The 24,513-nt window shown below is 43.6% G+C and overlaps 1 protein-coding gene across 6 annotated transcripts in view; it reads right to left on the reverse strand.

Moving 5' to 3' along the window:
• Nucleotides 1-24,513, reverse strand: part of nrxn2a (neurexin 2a) — a 612,560-nt gene that overhangs the window by 455,319 nt on the left and 132,728 nt on the right. The window contains exon 3 of one of the 6 annotated variants that reach the window (XM_061248033.1): nt 23,912-23,929. The exons of the other annotated variants lie outside the window; for them this stretch is intronic. Coding sequence (XP_061104017.1) covers nt 23,912-23,929 — 18 coding nt within the window. The remainder of the gene's footprint in view (nt 1-23,911; nt 23,930-24,513) is intronic. 6 annotated transcript variants of the gene reach the window in all.

Below are 24,513 nucleotides of genomic sequence, written 5' to 3' on the forward strand. Positions count from 1 at the left end.
CACACTTCGGGCGGGGCCAGAGTGCGCTGAAGATCGCATTTTTCAAAATCTCTATGCAGCAGAACACAATTATATCATTTCATAAATGCTGAATTAATGGAATGGATTCAAATGTTCCGCTATAAAGTAGGTATACAAACACGTTTACAGCTAAAGGAGTTTGATAGAGGGTGTCATTACCCTTTAAAATGACTGAGAGGATCATCACTGTGAAGGCAATAGTCATTTTACGACTGTAAATAGACTGTGTGTTAATGATACAATACACCCTAATGTACTGTACGTTGCTCTGGATAAGAGTGTCTCTGCTAAATGACTATAATGTAATGCAATGTAATGTAAGGTAGTGTAATGGTTCATGCAATTTGACATTACACACATGCAATTATACCCCAAAATTTAGCATATAAAAGCCTGGAAAAGTGAGAGAAACAATCACTGGGTGTGTGTGAGACAAACTCATGGTTCCGACAAGCCAAATCATAACGTCCCGTTTTTTATTGAATGACGTACGGTAGACACATTTTGTATAGTTTTTTCCAGTATGTGTGAAGTAATTGTGCACTTTATATTGGATTAGACCTTATGGATGAATCTTCCCGGTGTCATGCTAAACACGTATCTATACCCTGGTGTAATATCCAGCTATGACCAGCTTGAAATTACCAGCAACCAGCTGTTTCTAAACCTAGCTTGAGCGGGTCGAACCATGCTGAGTATGGGGATGGTCTGAACTGGTCGGCCAGCTGCCAGCTGTCTCAAAACCTAGCTTGAGCCATTTTTTCTCAGCAGGGTAGTGTTACATTCTGCTCTGTGCTGGCGCGTGTAGTTATCCTGGTTATTTGCACTCGCTATTTGTTTGCCAGACGGGCCTTGCACCCCCCTTTGGGCCAAAGCATCTGCCACAGAAATGTCAACTTGTGCTACTACAGAAAAGTGAAGAATTTTTTGTGAGTTTTTTCTCCCTGCTGTCTTTCTGGGGGGACGTTTTGGGGGCGTGGGGCTGACCTTGCACAGTGAGCGTGGCAGCCATGGCACTTCCGCCGCCTGCTATCGCCCGCTCTCCGAGGGCCGGGAGATAGCAGCGGTGGCGGGGGACCCTAATCGGCCCCTCAGCCGCGGCCCTGGCACCCCCGGCCCCCACAGCCCCCACAGCCCAGCTGAAGGTCATCGCTGCTTTTCTCTTTTTAACGATTCTTTTTTTAGAAACAGGGCGTTTTTTCCAGCGTCTGTGCCATGGCGGTACAGTACATGGGAACGGATTGTTTTTCCTTTTGTCTGAATTCACAGAGCTGACCGTGACGCATCCGGAAAGCGGAAAGTCGCGTGTTTGAATCGGGACGAGGGTGTTGTGCCTTTATCTACTGAGCACAGCTTTTGACCTGAACATCTTCAACAAATATGCAGCAACCTGAAAATGAGTATCTCTAAATGAGCAACCAGACAGCAGTAAGCTACTTCAGCCACCCTGGGTAAAGAAACCATATCTGTTGAGCAAACAGGTCATAATATGTCTGGTATTATGCATCAGATTTGATATATTACATTTGAAGGAATTCTAATGCAGTCTTTAGAGTCAAGCAAAGCCCTGCAGTCTTTATTAACAGTTTTCAACAAGCACATGGCTGCTTATTTCACTAGATGCCCAGTAATTTAAGAAGGATGCCAGTGGTCCCGCTAGTTTAGCCGTGAGTAAATCTCTGCTCTCATACTGACGGTGCTGTGGTTGTATCGTCTGCCTTCTGGGCTGGTGTGGGCAGGAGCAGGCACGGGGTCTTTCTCCATAGCACCACTCCCTGGAGACACCTGCTTACAGGAACTCTACTACTAAGTATTCATTAACTGTCTCTCTCTCCCTCTCTCTCTCTCTCTCTCTCTCTCTCTCTCTCTCTTTCTTCCCCCCTCTCTCACTCTCTCTCTTCCCCTCTCTCTCACTCTCTTTCCCTCTCTCTCACTCTCTCTCTTCCTCTCTCTCTCACTCTCTCTCTCTTTCCCTCTCTGTCTCTCTCCCTCTGTATCTACTATTTTCTTTGTTCAGTGTTGAGGTTGGGGTATTGGACATTTCTCAGTGTTTTACGTTTTGTGTTGTGCTTTTGTGTTGGCTACTTGTTATCGATTTGTACATTTCTGGTTATTGTTTTCTTCTGCATTAAGTGGCTTACCATGTTTAGCTTTAGTGTCACAATAAAGGCGGATTAAACCTGTCATGAATTCACCAACTCCCTCTCCCTCTCAACCAATCTCTCTCTCTCTCTCTCTCTCTTCTTCTGTACAGAAATGCCACAGGACTGCACAGTGGGGTGCGGCCATCAGCCACAACCCTCCTCTCCAAGTTGCTCTCTGACACTACACGCCATCTCTCTGTACTTCACAGCAGACATCTCTAAGGGCTTCACAGGAACCCGCTCGACTCCGCCGCGCTTCATACAAAACCACACACAAGTCCCCTTCATCTTTCACAGGAACTCCCTCTCGCAGACTTCCCACAATCCTCTTCTGCAGGCTTCAAACGAAGCCCCCCCCCCCCCCCTCCAAAGTTTCCTGTGAACCTCCCCCACGATCCTCTACCCGCCTTTGATTGGCTGGCAGCCAGCACCCTGGGGAGGTCCAGTCAGGTAGTAAATTGCAGTTGGGTAATAGCTATGTTAATTTCACCGGGGGTGGGGTGTGACACGCGGTATTAATGAATGCGCCAGCAGTATGGTGTTATAAATAACTGACAGTTGGGTGGATTGCGGGCCTGGTATCGATACGCTTCCCTGAGCTGATTTGTTTCCGCCGAGGAGCTCGCCTTCACGTGGAGCTCGGCCTGTTGATATTAAGTCGCGCTTTTACCTCCCGAGGTAATGCTTAGCAACCGCGCGGCATAAATTGCCAATTATAGCATTTGCCCGACACCAGTAAATTAGGTTGGTCTGGAGTTATGATGCACTGATTTTTAGGTACAAATGAGTCACGTATAAACAAATGACAATATTATCACATTATGTTATATTCGTTCTGCACCCATGTAATAACCTTCATCAATTGACAATTCATATTATGTGTCCATTTTTACCTGTACATTTTCATTTGTACCTGTTTATTCCATCATTGCGGCATTCAAATATATTGTTGGTTGTATTTGTTAAATAGTTTTAGGGAGCCATTGTAAAAGTGAGCTTTTCTCTCCACTGACCTCTCCATGGTGAGATAGCAGTCTCTCTCTATCTAAATAAACACTGGTGAACATGCTTACGGTTACAACTGGTAAATAGTAAATGGTTGGCATTTATATAGCGCCTTTATCCAAAGCACTGTACAATTGATGCTTCTCATTCACCCATTCATACACACACTCTCACACCGACAGCGATTGGCTGCCATGCAAGACGCCAACCAGCTCGTCAGGAGCATTTGGGGGTTAGATGTCTTGCTCAGGGACACTTCGACACAGCCCGGGTGGGGGATCGAACCGGCAACCCTCCGACTGCCAGACAACTGCTCTTACCGCCTGAGCCATGTCGCCCCATACTGTAGCTATGACAATGTAACTACCCTGTAATAGCAATGCAAATGTACAGCCGTTAGCTTTTACAAACAGCTGCACAATATCACACTCACGAGATAGATTATAGAGTGCTGAGAATCGCCACCTTGCAGGACATATTCAAAATAATAATCATGATAATAATAATAATAATAATAGCGGTTATTTATATTGTTCTTAAGCGTATTTATTGATCAGAGACAGTGCACATGAGTTAACCATTTCTGTTTCCATATCAACATAAATGGGCCAGAGTTAGCTAATGAGCTCATTTTCATCTGTAGTCCCTAACCTGCTTGTGTTTGGACTGTGGGAGGAAACCAGAGTACTATACCTGGAGGAAACCCACGCAGACATGGGGAGAACATGCAAACTCCACACAGAAAGGCCCAGGCGGGGCTTGAACCCAGGACCTTCTTGTTGCGAGGCAACAGTGCTACCCACTGTGCCACCACCACACCTTCAGCACCGTTCATACATAAAATATGGCTGAAAGTGCCGATTTAATTAGGTGAAGATGCAAACTGATATACGGGCATGTATTCCGAAGGTTTCAGTATGCAGAAAGGAAGATGAAAATGATGCTGATTATTCCATGAAACTTTAACTACACTGTGAAATGATGAAATCTTCAGTCAGAACTCAATACGGGCCAACCACTCTGTTAATACGCATAACACACACAGGTCTACCGCTCTGTTAATATGCATAACACACACAGGTCTACCGCTCTGTTAATATGTATAACACACACAGGTCTACCGCTCTGTTAATATGCATAACACACACAGGTCTACCACTCTGTTAATATGCATAACACACACAGGTCTACCGCTCTGTTAATATGTATAACACACACAGGTCTACCGCTCTGTTAATATGCATAACACACACAGGTCTACCGCTCTGTTAATATGCATAACACACACAGGTCTACCGCTCTGTTAATATGCATAACACACACAGGTCTGTCACTCTGTTAATATGTATAACACACACAGGTCTGTCACTCTGTTAATATGTATAACACACACAGGTCTGTCACTCTGTTAATATGTATAACACACACAGGTCTACCGCTCTGTTAATATGCATAACACACACAGGTCTACTGCTCTGTTAATATGTATAACACACACAGGTCTGTCACTCTGTTAATATGTATAACACACACAGGTCTGTCACTCTGTTAATATGTATAACACACACAGGTCTACCGCTCTGTTAATATGTATAACACACACAGGTCTACCGCTCTGTTAATATGTATAAGACACACAGGTCTACCGCTCTGTTATTATGTATAACACACACAGGTCTACCGCTCTGTTAATATGTATAACACACACAGGTCTACTGCTCTGTTAATATGTATTACATATGCAGCAAGCTCCAGATTTATTTGCTCACAATTAAGCTGGCTATCGATAAAAACAATAAAAAAGCTTTATATGATAAACTACACAGATAATAACAGACCGTATATATATTGTTCAAACATACTGGTCCTGACTGTAAGCTTTGGCCCGTGTTGACAGTCTATCCGGATATTGACTGCCTAGCTAACAGCATTTTGACAACCGCCTCACATGTAGCACATCCACAGACAAAAGGATGGGAAATGCAATAAACGTACAGAAATATGTAATCTATTTCAATTCAATGAAACACCATCTGCAAAGAAACATAGTATCACCAGTTCAACAAACTCAAGAGCTGTATGTAAAAAACTATGCGGGCGAAAAGATGGATATCAGCTGATGTAGTACACAAACAGATGTACGCAAGCTAGAATGGCTGTCTCTTGCCAAACATCTGATGGACTTCCATAACAGCATGAGCAGATCCTTCCCCTGAGCATACTCCAGTGTTTCAGTCACCCAGTAAACGGTACAGCGCTGAAATGGTTCCCCAGTGAAACATGGCGTATCCAATCAATGAAACAGTATTACTTGTTACTTGTTACTTGGTAAAGAGGCAAAGACCCTCTATAACAGGGATGATCAAATCTGGTCCTCCAATCCAGCCCTGGTTTTCTTCTCTCCCTGGTAAATAACTGAACATTTAGTGCTACTGATTGGTCTCCCTTGACACCTGACTCCCAGGTGAAAGGAGAGTACAAAACCAGCCGTTCAAGGACTGTGATTTGATGATCCCTGCTCTAGAGATTGACACAGCGCTGGGTAGAGTAGAGTTTGTAAACAAATGGTGAAGTTAGAAGGGATGAATTCTTATATTATTATTTTACTGAAATTGTGTGGAATCTTAATTTTATTGCAATGCTGGGTTTTTGTTTTGCAATATTTATGCCACGTGTTCCTGATGATCACTTTAGTTCTACCTCCTGGGTGATCAAATGTTAGCAGGAGCCACAGAACAGGTTAATTTCACCAGCAATAATGGCCTGCACAGCTATTTCAATACAGCTTTTACAGAATTTAATTATGAAAAAAACAGCCAAGGCTGTTCTATAGCACTTCTTTAATAAAACTGTAATAAAATGGTAAGCAATAAAAAATGCATTTCAGGTTTCAATGAAGGCTTTATTAAAACACGTTGGACTGTGTGTAATCCGCTTTTCGGAATGTGCTATGGAATTAAAGGAATATATGGAAAGAATTCTGTAGACAGTAACCCAGAACAAAAGCGAACCTTCTATCATTATCCGTGGATATTTTAGATCATATGCAGGTAGCACTAATTTCTGCAAATTTTTCATTTAGTTTTTAGTCTTTATTTCTGTTTCATAATTGTCACATATGACCTTATAATCGGTTGACATTTAAGTACAAGCCTGTTATAACTTTAGGGTATATGACACATGCATTCAACCTGACATATTTCAGTGAGATTTAGCAAAAGCAAAGACCGGTAGCACCTCTGGTGATTTTCTCATAATTACGCGGAGAATCAGCAGCGCGTTAAGATGCAGGCGGCCGTGGACCGGTCTGCACAGGTCCGCTCTGTACAGGTCCGCTCTGCACAGGTCTGCTCTGCACAGGTCTGCTCTGCACAGGTCTGCTCTGGACAGGTCCGCTCTGCACAGGTCCGCTCTGTACAGGTCCGCTCTGCACAGGTCTGCTCTGCACAGGTCTGCTCTGCACAGGTCTGCTCTGGACAGGTCTGCTCTGGACAGGTCCACTCTGGACAGGTCCGCTCTGGACAGGTCCGCTCTGCACAGGTCTGCTCTGCACAGGTCCGCTCTGCACAGGTCCGCTCAAGACAGGAGGTCCGCTCTAGACAGGTCCGCTCTGGACAGGTTGGCTCTTCAGCGAGGCTAACTGAGCTTCATGAACGATCGTTAGCACTGAGCGATTCGGAGCTGCCTCTTCCCCTAAATCACGCCGCTCTCTCAAAGTCCTGCCTTTAAGAAACGCTCCGTCCCAGAGCTCAGGCAACCGCCAGGAAGATTAACCGCCCCCAGCGGCCTTATTGGATTTCAGATTGATCAACGACGGCAAACACCATGCCAGCAGGCAAATGAAACTGAAATGGAAAGCGCCGATCGCTCTCTTTGTCAAGCCGAACTGTTGGGTTTGTTTGGTTGGGTTTACACTCATTGATTATGAATGGGGCTTCTGTGCCTACTCGGTGATATTGCACTTCTGTGGTCTGGGCACGAGCACTGACTTTCTCCCCTTATGAGAAAAATCATCGGCTGAATAACACACTGTAAAAAAACTAAAAAAACTAAAACACTTGTATCAACTTTAAAGTTATGTTGCCTTAAAATTCTAAGTTAAGTGAACTTCAGACAACAAGTTGTTTACGCTAATTACTTCATTTTAAGGCAGCATATACACAAACTCTTTTTTAAATTCAAACAATAGGCTTTTTTTGACAGTGTACTATTCAGCAGATGCTTTTGCTCTAGAGGGATTTACAAAAGTGGTGAGAAAATCTGTGCTAGTACTCAGCAGATGCTAAATGGTATAACATAACGCAGAGAGATGCGAGCTGAACAGTGTCGTTCTGTTTGTTTTTAACAGGGTAATGTATACAAAGACACCAGCAGTGGAGGAGATTGGGGACGATGGGTAGGGGTGCAGGGCCATGCAGTACCAACCCCCCAGGCTTAGCTAACTAAACATTACATTCATTACATTAACGGGATTTGGCAGACGCTCTTATCCAGGGTGACGTACAGTTGACTAGACTAAGCAGGAGCAATGCAAGGTTAAGGGCCTTGCTCAAGGGCCAAATGGCTGTGCGGATCTTATTGTGGCTACACCGGGGATCGAACCACTGACCTTGCGGGTCCCAGTCATGTACCTTAACCGCTACGCTACAGGGCCCAGTCATGTACCTTAACCGCTACGCTACAGGGCCCAGTCATGTACCTTAACCGCTACGCTACAGGGCCCAGTCATGTACCTTAACCACGACGATACAGGGCCCAGTCATGTACCTTAACCACGACGCTACGGGGCCCAGTCATGTACCTTAACCGCTACGCTACAGGGCCCAGTCATGTACCTTAACCGCGACGCTACAGGTCACACCACAGCTTCTGTACAGCTGAAGGGGGTGAAGGCCTATGGGAGATTTATCTGACTCTGATACCACTATGTCTGCTGGCAACACATTCCCTTGATCTTATCACAGTCACAATACAGTGGGTAGGTACACACTGATTAATGGTGGAATAGTGGCTGGGAATAAGAGAGTACACTCCCAGAAATAAAGGTATGAAAAAAGGACAGTGCCTAAAAAAGTACAGATGCTTGTTGCTGGTGCGGTACTGTGTAGGTACTTAACTTACTGCTGTACCCAGCAATATATAATTAATTAGTAACTTTTTTTTTTTTTGCTTGGATAATGTGCTCATTCGTACCCAAAGAGAACATTGCTGTACTTTCAAGGTTCATTTGGGAAATTTGATCCTTGAAGAATAAGAATTCTGAGAGTGTCAGAACTACTCAAGTCAACAGAAATGCTAACTTAATCACCACAGGACGGAGGTGTCAGAGATTCACTGGATCCTTTCAGTTCCTGTGTGAAATAGCATTCCTGATCAACACTTGGAACGGTATCAAAAGTCATCACTGCACAGGCTCTGGTTTCAGACCAACTCAGGAATATCTTTCATGAATTTCCGACAACTGTCTGTAATTTTCATCAAGTGAGCCCTTCTTACAGCCAGGACTGCGTGCCTTTGGGTGCATATCTGCAGAGGGTGGGGATCGTCTGGGATCATTGGTGCCACTTGATCACTCGACCACACCCTCAGATGTCTGGATCCGTTGAAGGATCGGCCCGATGATAAAACCACCAGGCGTAGGGGGCCCGGAACATTCCCAGCCCTACCGGGACCTGCATCAGCCAGGCAGCATAAGGAACAGTCTCCGTGTAATTACTGCTTATTTATGGAAGACTGGAGAGAGGCCTACCAAGAGACTGGAGTTTGTGGCCAGAAAGATGAAATTGGCCCATGAATGAAATAAACAGCCCCCAGACAGATATGAGAGAGGCACTGTTCTGCACTGACAGGAAGGAGGGAGGGGGGAGAGACAGCCATCTTCAAACCCATGTCCACGTAGGGAACAGCGCTTCTCAAAACACACAAAAACCTCTTCCCTATCTGACCCCTTAAAAGCTCATATCCTTCTGAAGCACAGCTCCAATATGACCTAACATTCCTCTGGAGTTCCGTCCCTATACAAGTTCACATCCCCCTCTCTGCATTGCTTCTCAAGATACATGACTGGGGCCCGGACAGTTGGTGGTTAAACCCCCCATGTACCTACGATATGATCCAAACCCTGCATTGCTCCAGGGGTCATTGTCCGCAGCTTAGTCAATCTTTAGTTACTTTGGATAAAAGCTACAGCTGAATAACACATTAATATTATTATTAGTATTATTGTTCAATCTGTCTGTATTACTGACAGAGATCCTTGCAGTATGAGGCTTTGACTTTAAGACGTGTATTTCTTAACAAATTGACTCAGCTGACTCAGTTAACTGAAAAAAACATGCATAACAATTCCAATGAGACACAATTTACCATAAAACAACATTATAATCTGCAATCATAATCTACTAATCTAATCTGATACCTACTCACGATCTCTCTCACAAAGGTCTGGCTGGTATTTATTTATGCATCTCCCTCTCTCAATTTAAATAATTCATTGGCACCACATAGTTTATAATACATTTTACCAAAGCTTGTACATTTGCCATAATTGCATTGGCAAGCCAGTTATAAAAACAATTACAGCAATAAGGAAAAGCAATGCTGTCAGGCTATTGTGCTGCCAAATTACTCTTTCCCTCTCTCTCTCTTTCTCTCTGCGACATCTGTTTTAGCCACTCACTCTTTCTCAGATCTAGTCACTATCGTGTAGGAATACAATGCACTTAAGCTCTACAGGATGCATGCATGTAATCATTTTCAGAAAATTGCAATCAGTTTGCGTGTGTATGCGCATGTTTTTTTGTGTGTTTTAAAATAATGTTTTTTGAGTGGATCTTGGTTTTATGTTTATTGTGATACACTGTTTTTACTGTTTTATCATTATGGAGTTTCAATTTGTAATGCACTGTATCTCCAAACAGGACATAATATATTTCCTCTCTTTAGACAACATATCTGTCTCTTGTTGCTTGTTTGTCTTGTCGCTGCGTGGCCACTGTACGTTGTTGTTGTTGTTGTTTTACACTGGCTTCTGGCTCACAAATAATAAGAATCAATTCCTGGATTTGAAAATAATAAATGTCTACTGTTAAGACTTAACCCCATCCACACTGTTGAGACGTTGACGTCCCAAACTAGGTGTTGCATTCATATTTATAAGATAATAAAAACAGTGACGAAATAAAACCGCAAGACGGCGATGCCTGATTGTTAAACAGACTCTCCGCTTGCAAGAACAGCACTTCAGATCTGTATCTACCTCTCATTTGCAGAGCAGGGCAATAAAACAGCAGGTTTCCCCATGCCATATGAATGGCTTACAACATGGACCGAGTCAGAGACTGACACAATAAAAGGCATATTCTAACAATCCTTGATACCATTTTTCAACGTCAAAAAATCATGTTCCAATATAAGAACAAAATGATACAATTCCACTGGGTCCAGTTTTGGGAAAGCTCATGTGGAATTTGCTAAACTGTGAAAATACAAGGCTTTTTGTATTTTGTTTTTATTTCAAGTTTCTGAATGGTACAAGTCTCTTCTTTAATTTAAGTCTTGAACCATGTTTTTGAGATATTTACATTTTTATAGGACTAGTACAAAATATGTGGAAAGGGTTCAATTTGTTCTCAGTAAATGCCAAGGAAAGGAGGGGCAGGTATCAGAAGCTCTGATTATCTGAATCAATCATGGCATGGCATTTGGTTTTGATTAATCAGACATCATTAAATACTTTGTGAATCCCCAGGTCACTTGAAAACATTTTTTTATTTTATTTTTTATGTTGTTTATGTAATTATCTTTATCAGTTTAATTAACGTGTTTTATTTGTATGTTTGTGTTTCTGTGAGCAAATCCCTTTGCACTGGATGTGCTGTTCAGGCTGAGCAGAGGATTACTGCTGAGAAATGAAATTAAGGGGAAAAAAATAACAACACCTTAAATCTGCCTGTTTCTCCAGAACACGACTCTGATCATATCAAACTCTTTCTTCTTTTCCTTACTGAGATGTTTACCTTCAAGTCAGAAACAATTTGCCCTGACCGTGAAGTTCATCATTATCTGCTCAAATTGTGAACTCAGAGGCCGCATGGGTGTTATTTTCATTATATGAATTAAGCAGAACGCTTTTTTCTTACTTTAGGAATGATAAAATAATTTTTTTTAAAGCGTTCTCCCCATCTAAACCAGGGGATGGGTTTATATCGATTACCACATTCAGTGGTCTCTGATATCTTTCACACTGCCCCATCTCTGTGTTGTTTTCTTGCAGTCTAAAATGCACTTTCATCCGCTCCCTCTCCCCTCTCTCTGTCTGTCACACACCTGGAGTGGCGCTATAATGACATTACACACTTCAGTTCTCTCTCAGTCCTGAAGGCTGCTTAGCGGTGCCAGCTCTGTGAATACACAGTGGCAGGTTATGACTGGAGCTCTGTGAATACACAGTGGCGGGCTGTGACTGGAGCTCTGTGAATACACAGTGGCAGGTTATGACTGGAGCTCTGTGAATACACAGTGGCGGGCTGTGACTGGAGCTCTGTGAACACACAGTGGCAGGTTGTGACTGGAGCTCTGTGAACACACAGTGGCGGGTTATGACTGGAGCTCTGTGAACACACAGTGGCGGGTTGTGACTGGAGCTCTGTGACCACACAGTGGCGGGTTGTGACTGGAGCTCTGTGAACACACAGTGGCGGGTTGTGACTGGAGCTCTGTGAACACACAGTGGCAGGTTGTGACTGGAGCTCTGTGAACACACAGTGGCGGGTTATGACTGGAGCTCTGTGAACACACAGTGGCGGGTTGTGACTGGAGCTCTGTGACCACACAGTGGCAGGTTGTGACTGGAGCTCTGTGAACACACAGTGGCGGGTTGTGACTGGAGCTCTGTGAATACACAGTGGCAGGTTGTGACTGGAGCTCTGTGAACACACAGTGGCGGGTTGTGACTGGAGCTCTGTGAACACACAGTGGCAGGTTGTGACTGGAGCTCTGTGAACACACAGTGGCGGGTTATGACTGGAGCTCTGTGAACACACAGTGGCGGGTTATGACTGGAGCTCTGTGAAAACACAGTGGCGGGTTATGACTGGAGCTCTGTGAACACACAGTGCCGGGTTATGACTGGAGCTCTGTGACCACACAGTGGCAGGTTGTGACTGGAGCTCTGTGAACACACAGTGGCAGGTTGTGACTGGAGCTCTGTGAATATCATGGTGGCTAAATGGGCAGCATGGGCTTGGGAATGATGTCTTGCCTTTCTCAAATATGTAATTGAGCCAGCCAAGCCCTTGAGCAAGGCCCTGAACCCCACATTGTCCCCGGGGTGCCACACAGTGGCTGCCCAGTAGCTAGGATGGGTCAAATGAGGACAAATTACCCCACAGGGTCAATAATGTATATTATCTTCTTCTTCTAGCAGACCGGAAGGCAGGGTTTGCACTTTCAGAGTATTTAATAGGTTCCAATATACCAGACAAGCTTAATAAAGCATAGAAAAGTATTTGAATCCAAAACAATTACATATTTCACCCAGGTCTGGTTTGCTGTTCACTTTGTAATTGCCAGGAACCTGGAACCTATTGCAAGTTCTGTCAAATTATGAGTGTCTTGCTGGAGCCTATTCCAGCATGCATTGGGCGAGAGGCAGAAACATACTCTGCACAGGCTGCCAATCCATCAGAGGACACACACACCATTCACTCACACACTCTCATACACACACACACACACACACCATTCACTCACACACTCACACACACATACACACACACACACCATTCACTCACACACTCACACACACATACACACACACACACACACACACACACACCATTCACTCACACACTCATACTGACACACCATTCACTCACACACTCATACTGACACACCATTCACTCACACACTCACACACTCACACACACACACACACACACACACACACACACACACACACACACACACACACACACACACACACCATTCCCTCACATACTCATACCTAGGGGCAATTTAGACTCTCCAATTAGCCTAACCTGCATGTCTTTGGGAGGAAACCAGAGTACCTGGAGGAAACCCGTGCAGACACAGGGAGAAAATGCAAACTCCACACAGAAAGGGCAGGCTGGGATTCAAACCCAGGACCTTCTGTGCGGTGACAGTGCTACGCACTTATTTTATTATGTATTTATTTTTTTACTGTAAAGCACTTTTGCGGCAGCAAGCCACAGAATGTAAATGCGCTATGCCAAAACCTTTTTATTCATTTATTCATAGCGAGGTTTGTGGAGGTTAGATGTTATAAAGTCCGCTCTCCAGAGGTCCCAAAGGAACTAGAATCTAAGTCAGGGAAAAATAAAAAACGTAATGTACTACCTGACTGCTGTTGAAAGAAAAGAAACCTATTTATCACGGAGAAGGCAATTATTATATAGCATAACGTATAATTATAGTTTCCTGTAAATTCAATTTTTTTAACTCAAATTTGGAGGCAGTTTTACCTTGTCAAATCAATCTGATAATCATTCTTGTTCTAAGTTTTAATAGCTTTATCTGACAATAACATCACCAGAATTGAGAGTTGCTCAAGAGGTGAGCGTTAGAAGATTGACATCTTAACATTGTTATGCCGCCTCACAGCAAGGAAGTCCTGGGTTCGAATCCCCGTCGGCCGGGGCCTCTCTGTGCGGAGTTTGCATGTTCTCCCCGTGTCTGCATGGGTTTCCTCCGGGTACTCCGGTTTCCTCCCACTGTCCAAAGACATGCAGGTTAGGCTGATTGGAGAGTCTAAATTGCCCGTAGGTATGAGTGTGTGAGTAAATGGTGTGTGTGCCCTGCGATGGACTGGCGACCTGTCCAGGGTGTATTCCTGCCTTTCGCCCAATGTATGCTGGGATAGGCTCCAGCCCCCCTGCGACCCTGTTCAGGATAAGCGGGTTCAGATAATGGATGGATGGATGGACATTTTTTATGCAGTCAGAATGTATGAGTAACAATCAAATCAATCTTTTAATATCCCATTTAAGCAATATTGCTGTTAATGCGTTGTCCAGTTGTCCATGAGTAGATACACCACATTAAACATAATGAAACTGTAGAACCCTTCATTGAGTTGAAGTGAGTCATCGATATAGCCTAGTCCATATGGCTTCATGAATCGGAAAATAAATCTAAAATGCAGGAAATGGCGGCTACAGCTCAGCTTCAGGAAAGGACAGAGAAATCTGCTTGCGTGATGTTATTGCTGAAGCAGCTTTTGAATGCAGTGTCTCATTATCCAGCACGGTGACGTACGGTAGATTAGGCTTTCGAGTTAGCGGTTGACTCTTACTTACCTGATTGCATCAAATGAAGTATCCGCTGCTCGTTTTAACACAGCATCGTTGAGGTCCTTGTCGCGTTGTTACGAGCGAGATTGCATTAATATAACCTGATCACTCTGTTACGATAAAAACATATTTCATGTGGAGTGCCACATTAGCAGTGGACATGAATAAGTACACAGGAATCAGCTCCTGATTGTTGAGCCCTGGCTGAACGTAGCAGGCTTGTTAATCATGCAAAGGGCCATTTTAGGTAAATGCACAACACAGCACACCACATAATATAACCACACAACACAGCACACCACAGAATATAACTACACAACAACACACCACAGAATATAACCACACAAGACACCACAGAATATAAACACACAACACACCATAGAATATAACCACACAACACACCACACAATATAACCACACAACACATCACAGAATACAACCACACACAACAGCCCAACACAACTCAAAACAGCACAACATAGTACAAAACAACCCAACATACCACAGTACAGTGCAGCCCAACACAGCACAACACAGCCCCTCAGCCTGGAATCACCGAGCACATCTCAGGTGCTGTTGTGTCATCCACACCTGTGCCTTGAGCTCAGGTATTATCAGCTGCAAGCTGCTAGCATTGAGGCTAATTGCAGTCGTAATCCAGGAATGCCACTTATTCCCACCCTGCCATTGGAGGGATGAGACCAGCTGTGTCCTGCTCTGGTGGTCTCTCAGCCAATCACAGACGAATCAAGTGGAAGCAATATACAAACAAAGCAAACATTCGGTCTCTCAGAAATGCACGGACATTGTGTACATTAATGCTGCCTCTTCTTCATCATCTTTATCTTCTGCATAGATGAGTGTGTACGGGTGATGTGACACGTTTCTGACGTGGGATCAGATACGGACGGAGGCTGAGGAAGCGCGTCCGATAACGGTGCGATCAGCGCCTGCCGCATCATGCTCGTGAGGTGTCCCGCTGACCGGAGGATGAGATAACGGTCCCCGGCCATGACAGACCGCGTACGATACCACCCTAATCGGCACCCGCGGAAATGAAAGGAAATGAAAAAATATCTGCTCACACTTACGGAAAGATACAGTATATGTGTCTTACGTCCAAATGCCGGGCTTCGAGACGGCTGCATAATGCCCTCGTGACCTCGGCGCATCTTAATAAATCATTCATAAGCATGTGTCGGCGTGTCATTTCACATCTGAGACTATCACTTCTGCGGAACATGATATGCAATCACTGATAAAGTATTCAGTTTACTCATGAATAATGCATGTGTGTAAACAAATGTGCTATGAGTGGTTTGTGAAAGGAGCGGGGTAGAGTGTTTTGTGTAGTGTAGGGAGAAAGGGGGGAGGATAGAGGGAGGTGAACAGACACCAGCCTCTGAGTCACGTTTCCTCTCCAGACAGACCAGGGCTTATTATCAGGGCTGCCCGGGGTAAGGCTGTGTGTGTGCGAGAAAGAGTGTGTGTGTGTGTGTGTGTGTGTGTGTGTGTGCAAGTGTGAGTGCGTGCACGTGTATATGTGAGTGCGAGTGTGTGTGTGTGCGCGAGTGTGTGGGTTTGTGTGCGAGTGTGTGTGTGTGTGTGTGCGCGTGTGCGAGTGTGTGTGTGTGTGTGCATGTGTGTGCACGTGTGTATGTGTGTATGTGTAAGTGTACGCATATTTGAGTATGTGTGTTTCTGTGTTGAATTATACACTGCAGTCCATTATTTGGACAGTGGTACAATTTCTGTTCTTTTGGCTCTCTACTCCAGCACATGGGATTTGAAATGAAACCATGAATAATAATGTTAAAGTGCAGACTCACCTTTAATTTGAGGGTATTTATCTGTACATATGTACATATCAGGTAATCCATCTAGGAATTACATCCAACTTTCCAATTACTTTTGGTCCCCTAAAATGGAGGGACCATGCATAAACAGAATACCCTTTATACCCTGATATTAAAGGTGACAGTCCTGCATTGTTTCATCTGAAATCCAATGTGCACAGAGCCGAAAGAAGATGCATTGTACCACTGTCCTGTCCAAATACTTACGGCCTGCACCGTATGTGAGGGCTGAATCTTCCACCAGGTGAGTGGAGGCATATGCAGGCGGGAGAGAAAACTACACGCTGCTGTTAGGAAGTCAGTCGACAGAATCAGAAGAATAAGTCTCCAAAAAAGAAAGGGTTACTAGCGCCTGTCACCATGGGGAATAAACCTACAGGCGGAAATGAATCAAAGCTTTCACAGAAAGGGTGAAAAAATGCTGCATCAAAACTGCGGAGAACATCAAACTCAAAAGCGATCAACTGAAAGTCCAGCACGGCTTGTTCACGCTAGTTCTGGTTTTTATTTATTTGGGCGTGCCACCATTTTGATTTCAGTCCTCTCTCTCAGTGTGAGATGAACCATGAAGAGCCATCAGTCCATTATCACAGTCGTGTTGTAATTCGATTTGTACTCAGAGTTAATAATGTCCTTTAATGCAAGCCATACCTCAGCTAAACTATTATGGCTGGCCATTTTGACACTTTTTACCAGCTTTAAAAAAAATTAATTCAGATTTTTTTATTCATGCTTAATTAAATCAAGGGTCTGGCAGTTATTTTCACACGTTTACAATGGTTTTCCATTAAAACTTTTAGCTTTAACACAAGTAAAGCGTCACCACGCTATGCTACAGTGATTAACTACTTTCTGTGTTTTTCCGCATAATTATTTGTGAGAAAAGACACAAATCATTAGTGGTTCTTAATGAAGATGATACTTTTTCCCTTTTTCCAGCATAGCATGTTCGAGGGGATGTAGATTTCTTTGGTTAGCAACCTTTTATAGATTGCATTTTAGTTTTGTTATCGTTCTTGTTATTGCAAGCAAGAACAATGACGATGTAGCAGTGCGGAAGAATGTGAGAGGTCAAAGGTCAAAGGTCAAAGCTGCTTATGAATTAAGAAAATGAAACCCCAGCAGGGCACTGAGCCCTAACTAATCTCATAATTAAGTGCAGGATGTTGAGCTAAAAGACACCAGAGAGTACGGCCTTACACCTCTAGCCTGCTTGTCCCCATTGTCATGGAAACCATTTAGAGTTTAGCATGATTTGTCCCCCCTCTTCAAACGCAGTTCTGTCCAGTACCTGACATTATTTGGTTCTGTTTGCACTGGTTTTTATACTGTCTTTGTCTCTCTTGTATAGTTTTCTGTCCTTCAAGTCACATTGTCTACTTTTATTGGATATTGTTTGATTGGTGCACCTGTTGTTTAATGTACACTGTTTACATTTTATTGTCATGTTAAATGCAAGTTCTCAGATTAATCATGTCATTGTCTTCTACTGCTACATATCACAGGCCGCTACTGTGTACTGTGACTGTGCTCATGACAAATAAACCTGAAACTTGAAACCTGAAATTCCGTTTCAGTCCACACTTATGGATACTCCGTACCTGCAGGAAAACTGCAGCAGAGGGCTGAATCCTTGGCCCTTATCACACAACCACAATTGGCCATGACCAAAAGTGCCTTCTCTGAATTGGATGAACACACTGAGCCACTTTAATGACATGTTGCTAATTGCTAAAATGTAAATAGATAAACACTGGGCTCCACGGTGGATAAATATCCAAATTAACGATGTGGTGAATACGTGCATGAAGGTCAGACTTGGCCACTGTTAATTACTCTTAATGGGCTTGTTTTGGATGCCTATAGCAGAAGGGTATGTCCAAGAACAGCGTTGTGGCTGTTTGGGGGAGTTTTGCTTGTGTGCTATGTTTACATTACAAAGTCTCAGTCAAAGAAAGATGCAGGAAGAAGGTAACATTATACAGTCAGGTCCATAAATATTGGGACATCGACACAATTCTCATCTTTTTGGCTCTATACACCACCACAATGGATTTGAAATTAAACGAACAAGATACGCTTTAACTGTAGACTTTCAGCTTTAATTTGAGGGTATTTACATCCAAATCAGGTGAACGGTGTAGGAATTACAACAGTTTCTATATGTGCCTCCCACTTTTTAAGGGACCAAAAGTAATGGGACAGCTCAGCCGTTCCATGGCCAGGTGTGTGTTATTCCCTCATTATCTCATTTACAAGGAGCAGACAAAAAGTCTAGAGTTCATTTCAAGTGTGCTATTTGCATTTGGAATCTGTTGCTGTCAACTCTCAATATGAGATCCAAAGAGCTGTCACTATTAGTGAAGCAAGCCATCATTAGGCTGAAAAATCAAAACAAACCCATCAGAGAGATAGCAAAAACATTAGGTGTGGCCAAATCAACTGTTTGGAACATTCTTAAAAAGAAAGAATGCACCGGTGAGCTCAGCAACACCAAAAGACCCGAAAGACCATGGAATACAACTGTGGTGGATGACAGAAGAATTCTTTCCTTGGTGAAGAAAAACCCCTTCACAACAGGCCAGATCAAGAACACTCTCCAGGAGGTAGGTGTATGTGTGTCAAAGTCAACAATCAAGAGAAGACTTCACCAGAGTGAATACAAAGGGTTCACCACAAGATGTAAACCATTGGTGAGCCTCAAAAACAGGAAGACCAGATTAGAGTTTGCCAAATAACATCTAAAAAAGCCTTTACAGTTCTGGAACAACATCCTATGGACAGATGAGACAAAGACCAACTTGTACCAGAATGATGGGAAGAGAAGAGTATGGAGAGGGAAAGGAACTGCTCATGATCCAAAACATACCACCTCATCAGTGAAGCATGGTGGTGGTAGTGTCATGGCGTGGGCATGTATGGCTGCCAATGGAACTGGTTCCCTTGTATTTATTGATGATGTGACTGCTGACAAAAGCAGCAGGATGAATTTTGAAGTTTTTCGGGCAATATTATCTGCTCATATTCAGCCAAATGCTTCAGAACTCATTGGATGGCGCTTCACAGTGCAGATGGACAATGACCCGAAGCATACTGCGAAAGCAACCAAAGAGTTTTTTAAGGCAAAGAAGTGGAATGTTATGCAATGGCCAAGTCAATCACCTGACCTGAATCTGATTAAACATGCATTTCACTTGCTGAAGACAAAACTGAAGGGAAAATGCCCCAAGTACAAGCCAGAACTGAAGACAGTTTCAGTAGAGGCATGGCAGAGCATCACCAGGGATGAAACCCAGCGTCTGGTGATGTCTATGCGTTCCAGACTTCAGGCTGTAATTGACTGCAAAGGATTTGCAACCAAGTATTAAAAAGTGAAAGTTTGATTTATGATTGTTAGTTTGTCCCATTACTTTTGGTCCCTTAAAAAGTGGGAGGCACATATACAAACTGTTGTAATTCCTACACCGTTCACCTGATTTGGATGTAAATACCCTCAAATTAAAGCTGAAAGTCTGCAGTTAAAGCACATCTTGTTCGTTTCATTTCAAATCCATTGTGGTGGTGTATAGAGCCAAAAAGATGAGAATTGTGTCGATGTCCCAATATTTATGGACCTGACTGTAGTTATTGTGTAAATGGTCGGTGTTGTTCAAATGATAAACATAAAATGTGACCGATAATTAACATCAAATATTTAATGTGTATGTGAGAATGTGTTAAATCTTCTTTATACCTCTCAACAAATACATTTTATACATGCACCTTGATATAGATATGTGAGGGCATTTAGTTAATGTTACACTTTTTTTCAGAGAACCAGTGTTTTATAGATGTTTATAGTCACAGAGAGCAGTTAGTTAAACTCATTAAAATGTAGCATTCGTCTCGATAATCCAGTTATGCATCACCTGTTTGGTTAATAATTTGTTATACTTCTGCGTTACGTGTTTGATTTCTCACCCAACCAAATATTCATTTCAACAATTACTTTATATTCTTGGACTTAACCTCATGTCAACATTTTACGCCAGGCTAACTTTAATTTGTAGGCTCAGCTGAAATCAATGTAAGCCTTTTTTATTTTCTGGATGAAGTGTAGTTGCTAACGTGCTTAGCGGCACATCATATGAACGCGTGGGTGTGTTTGGATTTGTGGCTCGACATAATATTAAGTGAAATGCCTGTTGGTCACTAAGGCGATGTAGCAATCATACTTATACCACAGCCTTCTGCTGCATTCCAGACAACTCGGAAGTTGTGATTTTCTGACCTCCTACTGGAAAAAGTACAATGGAATGGCACTCAAAGTCGGAATTCCTATTTGTGAACTCGGGGGAAATCCATCTACCATGACTTCATGAGAAGCAGTTGTCTGACGTGACACAACAATGGCAGCATTCATGGAAGCGCTCTTCGGAAATGGTAAACCATCAACTAAAAAGGCAATGACTTGCATGACATAAAATAAAAGTACTATCTAAATAGTACTATCATAGTAAAGCCTGTTCCGCATGTAAATTGATGTCAAATATGTTGCCAATGTTATTAGCTGGCAAATGATCTCTGAAAGTTATCTTCTCTGCACAAATGTTATTTGGGAAAATGTAAAGAAAATCTAAATTGCCCATAGGAATGAGTGTGTGAGTGAAGTGTGTGTGTGCCCTGTGATGGACTGGCGACCTGTCCAGGGTGTATTCCTGCCTTTCGCCCAATGTATGCTGGGATAGGCTCCAGCCCCCCTGCGATCCTGTTCAGGATAAGCGGGTTAAGATAATGGATGGAGGGATGGATGGATGGATAGTAGCTAGACGGGAGCACATTTAACAAGTCATATATTCTGCCGTTGGGTCAGTGCACAATGCGGACAGTTTATGTGGTTATACACTTGCCACATAAACACCACCAGTTTTTGTGTTTACGTTTGGTGTCCTTCACCTGGAATGAAATTTCAACTGGGAAATTCCAACCTCCGACTGTGAATGGAACGCAGCATTAAACCTGTCCACAGGAAATGACATCACACCCCACCCCCATTAGGGAGCTTCTCCGCAGGGGACCATATCATATCAGCACATTTCTGATAACAGAGCAGGGCTGTGTTTCTATGAATGTTTCAACAGTGTTATAATTAATACACACATCCTCTCTCACATGGACACCCACTGAAACACACACACAGGTGTAGGCACGCATACACATGTACACACATACAGGAAAATGCATGTACACACACACACACACACACACACACACACACACACTCGCACACACACGCGTACAAACAGACAAACAAACCCAAAGGCATGTTCTGTGTGGAATGGACTCCACAGATGAATCTTGTTTTTCCATTAATTTGAGCTTGGGGAAAAAATAAATGTTTGCTGCCGTGTTTTGCTTTGTCATGGCTTCCAGTAACCAGCTGTGAGACACAGTACAGTGAGTTTCAGAACCCTTGTCATTGAAACACCAACCAATAATTAGCCACACTGGAACACTGACCCATTCAGGAACCAGGCTTTGTTTAACTGAAGTGGTTCAGGTTCTGAATGAACAAACCGCACACAGGTTCAGCTGCAAGGCAGATTGACAGGACTCAAACTCCCGTCCATTAGCCTGCCTGTCGCCCAAGCACACACAAACAACTGCGACTGGTGAGCCTTCCATTCATAGTCCAAACAGCACTCACGCCCAAATTGGCCGCCTTCCAGATGGATTAGGCCTCGCTAATTTCGGCAAACCTGTTTTATTGACTGAAACTTTGGCTACAACCATAAGAGGCCTATTCCTATTGCCAGAGATACAGAACATCAAAAGCAGCGCTACTCAAATCGACGTCCTGCGAGCCACAGTGTCTGCAGGTATTCGCTCTGACCGTGCGCTACACCACCTGATTTCACTAATTGTTTCACCCGCTTGGTCTAATTCGTGAAATCAGGCGGTGTAGCGCACGGTTGAAGTGAACACGTGCAGACACTGTAGCCCGCAGGACGTGGAGTTGAGTAGTGCCAATCTAAAATAACAATAGAAAATTCCCACTAAACACAATCAATGACACGTCAATTTTCAAATCAGTCAGTTTCTCAAAAGGCTTCCCTTTCATGACGATGTTTTATCAATGTTCATCAAGCTCCACTGAGCCGTGATGAAGGCGACGGTTTGTTTTGTGTAAGGAATGACACGATACTACCTGTTAATATGCAACCATGTTGAGTAAACCAGCAGCCAGGGGAAGAATAGACAGAAATAAGACCGCAGTAAACACTCTGCCTCTACTCACAGAGCCCCCTGCTGGTTACAAGTACAGATTTGGCACTGTCATTCCCCATGATATCCTCCTAATAACTGGCAGAAAAAAAAAAGTTTTTGTTTTTACATAATCCAGTGCCACAGCCTGTAGTCTAGTGGCTAGGGTACATGATTGGATCTTGGAAGGTTGGTGGTTCAAGCCCCAATGCAGCCATAATAAGATCTGCACAGCTGTTGGGCCCTTGAGCAAGGCCCTTAACCCCACATTGCTCCAGGGGTGAATTGTTCCCTTAGTCTAGTCAACTGTAAATCGCTTTAGATAAAAGAGTCAGCTGAATAACAAATTATTATTAAGGCCAGAGACTCATATCCCCTACAGGGAACAGACATGAATAGCCAGGTTTTGGGAGGATATTCTGAGGCGCATACATATTCCTGTATAAGGAGATATCCAAAAGCCAACACTGTTCAACACAACACAATTCAGCATAACCTCTTCATAACCGTGACCACAAGCCACACCCTGATCTCATTCAGCATCGAAAAAGCCATCACTGTTCAACACAATTCAGCATAACTGTGAACAAAATCCACACCCTGATCTCATTCAGCATCGAAAAGCTGAAATTGGCTTCCAACACAATTCAGCATAACCTCTGCATAACCATGACCACAATCCACACCCTGATCTCATTCAGCATCGTGTCATACACCCTTCAGGAGAGTTTTCTGAAGGATCCTTAGAACAGCGCTGTCAACCCTTGAGATTTAGACACGGGAATGTGCCTCTGTCAAATCACAACGCTCACAACAGTGTTCTCTTTAATAAGGGGAGGCTTTGAGTTGTCAGTTATACTGTACACCCTGTGACGGATTAAGAAAACATTCATGAAATAATTAGCTGCGTTGGGAATTCATAACACCTGCCACTCTGATTATGAAAAAATGATCAGGCTTATACTTGACAAGCAGGAACAATTCCTGGCAGGACAATACAACGAGGAGAGGATGCAGCATATCCCATAATTCCCTTTGACTGGCCTTTTGTGTATGACTTAGAAGGACAGGCATAAGCATGACACAGAGCCAGTGGTGCTCCCCACTGATCTGGGGACAGTTTGCGTATCGCTTAGAAGGACAGGCATAAGCATGACACAGAGCCAGTGGTGCTACCCACTGATCTGGGGACAGTTTGCGTATCGCTTAGAAGTACAGGCATAAGCACGACACAGAGCCAGTGGTGCTTCCCACTGATCTGGGGACAGTTTATGGTGAGAGTGCAAATAGAAGAGGAAGGTCATCTTACCAGACTGCGATGATTCACCTGAAAAGAGAAGAGAGGTACGTTCAGTGCACTGATTACATCATCTCCTTCAATACTCCCACACCCCCCTCCCCCCAAAAAAATGCATTAAGAAGCAGATATGCACGCACACACACACACACACACACGAATGCGCACAGAGCACACATCCATCACCATAAAATGGAGGTAACGAGATAGACTAAGGTCATTCATTAAAACTTCAGCTGCGCAGTTTTGTGAACGCTTTCCAAAACAATGTAAAAACCACATTGGGCCTTTTCTTTTAAGACACTTTTTATTCCCGGAAGTAGAGCGCTTGAGTGGGACGAGCTTCGTTATGTAAACGCGTAATTCCTGCTGATTGGGGGGGTTCTGCGGGGCCATCGGTAATGGAGAGAGTCAGGTGTTCTATTCATTAAAGTTAGCAGGAGAGGGAGAGTCTTGGAGCGCACGCAGGGCACGAGCTAACCTTCAGCATTGTCATGCTAAGCGCCGGAGAGCGTCGGAAACAAAGAGTCCTCGGCTAAACGGGCAAACGATTATCGTATCTGCGGCACTTTAAATTCTCAGAGGTAACCGCAGTGCGCAGGGCATAAAGAAAG

The sequence above is a fragment of the Conger conger genome, chromosome 7, assembly GCF_963514075.1.
Source record: "Conger conger chromosome 7, fConCon1.1, whole genome shotgun sequence".
In the NCBI taxonomy this organism is placed as follows: Eukaryota; Metazoa; Chordata; class Actinopteri; order Anguilliformes; family Congridae; genus Conger; species Conger conger.